The following is a 7,659-nucleotide window of genomic DNA, read 5'->3' as shown; positions in this document are numbered from 1 at the left end:
GTCTTCACACAGAGCAGACGTGTGCTCCCACCTCACTGAGTCCCCCACAGAGTGGCCTAGTGCACCCACACACCTCCTTGAGTCCTCCCACCTCCCGGAGTGCTCCCACCTCTCTGAGTCCTCCCAGAGAGCGGACCCACGCCCCCGCCCACCTCCCTGAGTCCCCCGCGGAGCAGCGGGGACAGCCCCCGTTTTTGTGGGCGCGCTGCCGTTTGTGTCGGGGGACATGTGAGGCTGCCGTGGGCTCCGGCGGCATCAGAACCGCCCGGGCTCGGACCTGCAGCTGCCAGGGTCACCCCGAGGGCGACGGCACCGTTGCTAGTTTGGGGATGTCTCAGCCTCCCACGGGCGGGGCGTGGGGCCGGGCGGTGCCGGCCGCGTGTGCCGGGGGCCTGGGCCGTGCTCCCGGCCGTCTGCAGAGGAGGCTGCGGTGGCTGCGCTGCGCTCCGGTTCTGTGGCACCCCGGCCCCGAGGACGGAGACGCGCCCAGAGCCGCCGCGGCCGTGGGCCCAGGGCAAAGTCCTCCTGCCCTGCGTGGGTGGGGGGTGCCGGCCGCTGGGAGGGAGGGGCCGCGCGCTGGGGGTGCGGGCGTCCGGGGAACTGGGGCGGAGCCGGGCAGGGTGGGGGCTCCAGCCCCGCGCGCCCATCCCTGGGTCCCAGGGGCGGCGGAGGCGCCCTGCCAGGGACCTGCCGCTTCCTCCTGCGGCTCAGGGCTCCCCCATGCACGGCGGCCACTCCGGAAACACGCCCTGCCCTCCCCACCGTGCCCCAGCCCGGCGTGGGTGCAGCCACGGAACCGCCTCCCTCGGCGGCAGCTCCCGCGCCCCGCAGGCTCGGAGGAGCCGCAGGTGCTCACCGTGGTGATGTACCGCGAGTGGAACTCGGACGCCTCCTTCAGGAACGACAGCCCCGGGTGCGTGTTCACCACGTCCTAACGGAGGGAAGACACGGGATGCGGTGTGGATGCCAGACTCTCGTGAGCGGGGATGAGGGGTGCGGTGTAGACAAGGCACCCCCCGTGAGAGATGAAGCGTGCGGTGTAGACGTGGGTGAGGCGTGCGGTGTAGACGCGAGTGCGATGTGCGGTGTAGAGTCGGGTCTGGTGTGCTGTGTAGACGCAGGTGAGGAGTGCGGTGTAGACGCATGTGCGGTGTAGACTCGGGTCTGACGTGCCGTGTAGACACATGTATGATGTGCACTGTAGACTGGAATCTGGTGTGCCGTATAGTGAGGCGTGCGGTGTAGGCTCAGGTGAGGCGTGCGGTGTAAACGCGGGTGAGGCGTCCAGTGTAGACGCGTGTGTGGTGTACACTTGGTCACTGTGCGGTGTAGACTCAGGTGAGGAGTGCGGTGTAGACGCGGGTGAGGCGTGCAGTGTAGACGCGGGTGAGGCGTGCGGTGTAGACTTGGGTGAGGTGTGCGGTGTAGGCTCGGTGCGTCGTGCAGTGTAGACTCGGGTGAGGCGTGCGGTGTAGACGCGGTGAGGCGTGCGGTGTAGACGCGGGTGAGGTGTGTGCTGTAGGCTGAGTGAGTCGTGCGGTGTAGACTCGGATGCAGTGTGCGGTGTAGATTCGGGTGCAGTGTAGACTCCGGTGACGTGTGTGGTGTAGGCTCGGTGCATCGTGCAGTGTAGACTCGGGTGCGGTGTGCGGTGTAGACTTGGGTGATGTGTGCGGTGTAGGCTCGGTGCGTCGTGCGGTGTAGATGCGGATGCACTGTGCGGTGTAGACGCAGCTCTCACCTGCAAGAATGGCACGAAGTCCTCCTGCACCAGGTAGTTGCATCCGGGGCTCATGAGCAGGTGGACGAACTTGGCGGCATCGTCGTGGCAGTTGTGGAGGATTCTGGAAGGACGGGATGACTGGGCGCCCCCCGCACAGACGCAGGGTGCACGGCAGGGCAGGCGGCCACACACCACAGCCGGCCCGTGCCCAGGGGCGGGCTCCCCTCTCGCGGTGGCAGCCACGGGGGCCCCCGTCCCGGTGCCGTGTCCACCCAGGGCCGCCTCCGCCCTCCCGCCACGGCCCCTGCCCGGCCCGGGACTCACTTTCTCCACATGGCGACGAACTTGTGCACAGACACGGAGCCTGTGCGCTCCCCGCCGGCGCCGTAGAAGAGCGGCCCCTTCCAGTAGAGGGGGCAGCCGCAGGCCTGAGGCAGAGAGGGAGGGGGGCGGTCAGCGGGCACCGGCAGCTGCCTCCTGCGCCCACCTGACCCACGCGGCCCGCAGATCTCTGCTGCGGGGAAGAGCATTCCGCGGGGCTCTGCGGTCTGCACGCTCTGCGCGGACTCTGCTCCAGCCTTTGAGCTCAGTGAGGACAGCTGAGCATGGGGGTGCTGTCACACAGTCCCCCCGACCGGAGGCCGTGCTCGGGCACCATGACCGGGGCGGCTGCATCCTCAGCGTGTGGAAAGCCGGCGGCACCTCCGAAGAACCGGTGCAAATGGCCACGTCGGCGGCACACTGCGTGGAATGTGACAGCGGCGGACACGTCCCATGGAGTGTCTGCACACGCCCGCAGCAGTGACCGTGGCAGGTCCTCCGCCGCAAACACACGTGTGAGGAAGGAAAGTTTAAAATCCGTCATGCACACTTCCCCCAAAGTCACACACACGGCAGAGACGGAAGGGGAACTACGGGGAGAATCACCACAATCAAAACTCGGCGACAGGAAATATTGCTTGAACGTTAACTCTGGCCGGGCACGGGGGCTCACGTCTGTCGTCCCAGCACTTTGGGGGGCCGAGGCAGGCGGATCACGTGAGGCCAGGAGCTCGAGACCAGCCTGGCCGACATGGCAAGCCCCCGACTCTACTAAAAATCCAACACCTAGCTGGGTGTCGCACTGCACGGCTGGAATCCCAGCGGCTCGGGAGGCTGAGGCACGAGAATCACTTGATCCCCGGAGGCGGACGCTGCGGTGAACTCCGGCCTGGGCGACAGAGACTCCATGTCAAAACAAAAAGAAAGAAAACAGAAACGAGCCACGTCAGCCACAACCACAGATCCTGCAAATACCAGCGAGTCCGTGGACGGTCACGGATCCCTTCCTGCCTGTTCCTCGGACGATGGTGAAACGCTCCCGGATTAGCACTTGGAGCCAAAGGAGAAACGAGACAATCTGAAAGGGCTGTTTCTGCCAGAAACTGAGGCCACAATTTGGAACCTTCCCACCAGGAAAACCGCCGCCCACAGGCTGCTCCCGTGAGTCCTACAAACGCTGAAGGAAGGAAGGACACACGAGTTCCCCCGGAGATAAAACGCGGGCGTCCGAGGCGGGCACAGGCTGGACACCGTCAGGGACCCCGAAGTCAGAGGCCGGTGATCACCCGGCAGCGGAGGCAGAAATCCTGCACGGACACACGCCGGCAAGTCCAGCTCGGCCATAATTTACAGGTCACAAGCGTGCGACAGACCAGGAAACCACACACAGAAGGGACACGCTTATTGTAATCAAGGGTGCGATGTCCTGAATGCATGCTCCCCGAGAGTCACGTGCTGAAATCCTCTCCCCAGGTCGATGGCGTCGGGAGGTGGGGCCTCGTGAAGCGGATGAGCACCCTTCTCTAAGGGGCCCCCGGGAACACCCTCAGCCCCTCAGCCCTGTGAGGACTCGGCGGGACGGCACCGTCTGTGACCCAGGCAGCAGGTCCGCCCCACCCTGCCCCCCGTGACCTTCCAGCCTCCAGAGCTGTGAGCAATGAATGCCTGCCGGGCCGTGGTGACGGACAGAGACCCTGTCCCTAAAATAAATAAATAAATAAATAAATATAATACAAATGATGATCTATCAAGACCGTTAAAAGAAAAATCAACCGAAGGAAAGACGCGAGAAAAATGGCACGCAGTGTCTACAAGGCAAACCGCAGGGCACGGCTCGGTGAGATCCAAGGTGACAGAAGCGTGCTGAGGCCGACTCCCGGCGGGTCTGCGGACGGGCACTCCCTCCAGGCCACTGCCGGCCTCCCGACCAACGCGACGCCCGTCAACAGGCGCCGAGCCTCGCTGCTCTGCGGTGTTTACGCACCGACAAGCTTGTGTTAAACCTTCTAAGGCCAGACACAACAATTCAGGGGGAAGCCGGCTGATGGTGTAAGTCCGGCCGTTTCCAGCCCTTCCCACAAAGTCGGAGTGATGGAGACGGCAGTGTGTCCATCAGCTGCCGCCGGACTGACAGGAAGGCAAGGGGAGTTACCTGCAAACTCATTAGCTCGCGATTTAAAAAAAATCTGCAGTAAATGGAGATGATCAACTCTAAAAATGCAAAGATACAAAGGAAAGCAGCTTTTCCTGAATGTTACAAAATCGTTATCGTAGGGGGAATAAAACCTTAGGTAATGTGATTTGACTTTTGTTTTCTCTTTTGAGACGGAGTCTTGCTCTGTGGCCCAGGCTGGAGCGCAGTGGTGGGATCTCGGCTCACCACAGCCTCTGCCTCCCGGGTTCAAGCCATTCTCCTGCCTCAGCCTCCCGAGTAGCTGGGACCACAGGCGTGTGCCACCACGCCCGGCTAATTTTGGTGTTTTTAGTAGAGACAGGGTTTCACCATGTTGGCCAGGCTGGTGTTGATCTCCTGACCTCGTGATCCGCCCGCCTCGGCCTCCCACAGTGCTAGGATGACGGGCGTGAGTCACCTCGCCCGGCTGTTGTGACTTTTAAAAGCGTTTTCCTGATGGACACACAGAAAGACGCAGTCCTTGTGGGGCCAGGTGACGCAGCGGCACGCCCACCCCCGCACGGCGAGGACAGGGAACGAGGCCAGCAGCCGTGATGGCCCCTTCCGCCCCTCCGCACACGGAGACAGCCCTGGGCCTCCTCCCCGTGGCTGTGGTTCCCCTTTCCCGGGCCACAGAACGGGAGCCTGCGCTCTGTGGACTTTGAGGCCTGGCTTCCCTCGCTCAGCCACGCGTCTGGGACTCAGGCACGCTGCTGTGTGTGGACCGTCTGCTCCAGGGCTGAGGAATCCTATTCCCGTCCGGCTCTGCTGACCTCAGGGGAGCGCCTGAAGCAGGAAACGCCACCGGTCCCCAAGCCCACGCTGCAGTGCTTCGGGGACGCTCGCGAGCAGGGCAGAGTCCTGAGCATGTACACGGGCACGGAACCAGTGGAAAACGTGCAGAAATGCAGCGTGTGAAAATGCCACCCAGCAGGGTGAGCACACGGCGTCACAGACCCGCAGGGGCCTTCAGGTGGGGCCAGCGCTGGGTCCCCGCTCTGCCCCCCACCCGAATCTCCGGCTGAACTGTGATGCTGGGAGGTGACAGGGTCCTGGGTGGGCCTCCCCCTTGCTGCTGTCGTGGCAGTGAGTTCTCGTGAGACCCAACGGTTTAAAAGCGGTGGCCGTGCCCGCTCTGCGCGCCCTCTGTCCTGCCGGCTGTGCAGAAGCGGCCTGCCTCCCCGCCGCCTTCCTCTGTGCTTGGCAGCTTCCTGAGCCACGCCTTCTTTTATGCTTGTGGAACTGAGTCAAACCTGTTTTCTTCCTAAGTTTTTTTTTTTTTTTGGTCACCCAGGCTGGAGCGCAGCGGCGCGATCTCACCTCACCGCAACCTCCGCCTCCCAGGTTCAAGAGAGTCTCCTGCCTCAGCCCCCGGAGTAGCTGGGATTACAAGCATGCGCCACCACGCCTGGCTACCTTTTGGACGTTTAGTAGAGATGGGGTTTCGCCACGTTGGTCAGGCTGGTCTTGAACTCCTGACCTCATGATCTGCCTGCCTCAGCCTGCCGAAGCACTGGGATGACAGGCGTGAGCCAGCATGCCCGGCCTCAGGTAGTTCTTCATGGCGGTGTGAGAACAGACTCACACAACCGTTTCCCAAGGCGTCTGCAGACCCAGAGAGTCAACCCTGGCTAACGGAGAAGGACGGAAGTGAGTGCGTGCCTCCGGCCCACGGCAGAATTAAATCACAAAACACCACAAAGGGACGTCTGGAGAATCTCCAGATCCCAAACACAGAATGACGCGCTGGCACAGCAGAAGCCGGAATCCGGCCGGCACGGAATAAACACAAAGCACGGTGCGTGGACGTGGACTAGCCCGCAGAGTGCCACGGCGGAGGCGGTGCGGAGGCCACGGCGCACACACGGGGAACGCGGAAGGGCCCGTGGCCACGGCTGCCATGGCAGAACCTGCAGTAACAACACCCCGGACCCCGGCGTGAGCAGAGGACAGGCAGAGATCGGAAGTCAACGCAGCAGAACATCGTCACTGAAAATCACTAAAACTAAAAGCTGCAACTTGAGAGAGGAAAACCAAGAAAATAAAAAACTCAGACGGAGGCAACCAAGCTGACTCATGAAGGTACGCACGGGCCGGGCGTGGTGGCCCATTCCTGTAATCCCAGCACTCTGGGGGGCCGAGGCAAGTGGATCACCTGAGGTCACGAGTTCGAGACTAGCCTGGCGCAACATGGCAAAATCCTGTCTGTACTAAAAACACAAAAATTAGCCGGGCGTGGTGGCGGGCGCCTGTAATCCCAGCTACCCGGGAGGCTGAGGCAGGAGGATCGCTGGAACCTGGGAAATGGAGGCTGCGGTGAGCCAAGACCAAGCCACTGCACTCCACGCTGCGTGACAGAGCGAGACGTGGTCTGGACGGCGTGTCTCTATTCAAACAACTCCAACTGCAGTTAAAAAAAAACCTTCCCACAGAGAAAAGTGCCCCCAGTGGCTTAACTGGTGAATTCTACGAAACACTCTAATAAAAACGACACTCATTCTAAACAGAAGTCTTCAGAAAGCCAATACTAAGGGACGTTTCCCCAGCGACTCCCCGAGGCCACTATCCCCCAGATGCCGAACCAGAGCAAGCCGTCGTAGGAAAAGGAAGCTGCAGGCCGGTCCGTCATGAGCACAGATGCGACCCCTGCAAGGCCTGGCGGTGTGGGCCCCACACGGGAGCGGCGTGACGCGGCGTGGACCCCACACACGGGAGCGGCGTGACGCGGCGTGGACCCCACACACGGGAGCGGCGTGACGCGGCGTGGACCCCACACACGGGAGCGGCGTGACGCGGCGTGGACCCCACACACGGGAGCGGCGTGACGCGGCGTGGACCCCACACACGGGAGCGGCGTGACGCGGCGTGGACCCCACACACGGGAGCGGCGTGACGCGGCGTGGACCCCACACACGGGAGCGGCGTGACGCGGCGTGGAGACGCAGGGATGGGGTCACCCGAACACCGGGGCTGCCTTAACACTCACACGTCCATCAGGCCAAGACCAGTCCTTCATAAGCACAGACACAACCCCTGCATGCCTGGCGGTGTGGGCCCCACACAGGAGTGGCGTGACGCGGCGTGGAGACGCAGGGATGGGGTCACCCCAACTCCAGGGCGGCCTTCACAACCCGACGCCCGTCAGGTCCATTCACCTGTACAGGACCACAGAGAAATCTCAGTGCCACCTCAGTGCACGCAGAAATATACGTCTACAATCCTGGGCAAACTTCAACGCACATTTGTAATTTCAAAAGGTGAACATGAGGGCTGGGTGCGGGGACTCACACAGGGCCGTCCACACACACCAAGGGACACACACACACACACACACACACACTGCCATCCACCCGAGGGACACACACACACGCGGCGCCGTCCACACACGCTGACGGACACACACACACGGTTATCCACACATGCTGACAGACACACAGACGCA

General features: G+C 62.5%; 1 protein-coding gene across 1 annotated transcript in view; it reads right to left on the bottom strand.

The window, feature by feature from the left end:
• The window catches only part of PPP2R3B (protein phosphatase 2 regulatory subunit B''beta), a 52,153-nt gene that overhangs the window by 14,339 nt on the left and 30,155 nt on the right, over positions 1–7,659 (bottom strand). Inside the window, exons 3-5 of the mRNA XM_037734848.1 lie at positions 2,048–2,151; positions 1,742–1,844; positions 688–931 (exon numbers count right to left, since the gene is read on the bottom strand). Coding sequence (XP_037590776.1) covers positions 688–931; positions 1,742–1,844; positions 2,048–2,151 — 451 coding nt within the window. The remainder of the gene's footprint in view (positions 1–687; positions 932–1,741; positions 1,845–2,047; positions 2,152–7,659) is intronic.

Source organism: Cebus imitator, unplaced genomic scaffold (assembly GCF_001604975.1).
Source record: "Cebus imitator isolate Cc_AM_T3 unplaced genomic scaffold, Cebus_imitator-1.0 Scaffold672, whole genome shotgun sequence".
Taxonomy (NCBI): Eukaryota; Metazoa; Chordata; class Mammalia; order Primates; family Cebidae; genus Cebus; species Cebus imitator.
The sequence above is the reverse complement of the archived record's forward strand: the minus strand, read 5'-3'. Positions and strand labels throughout refer to the sequence as shown.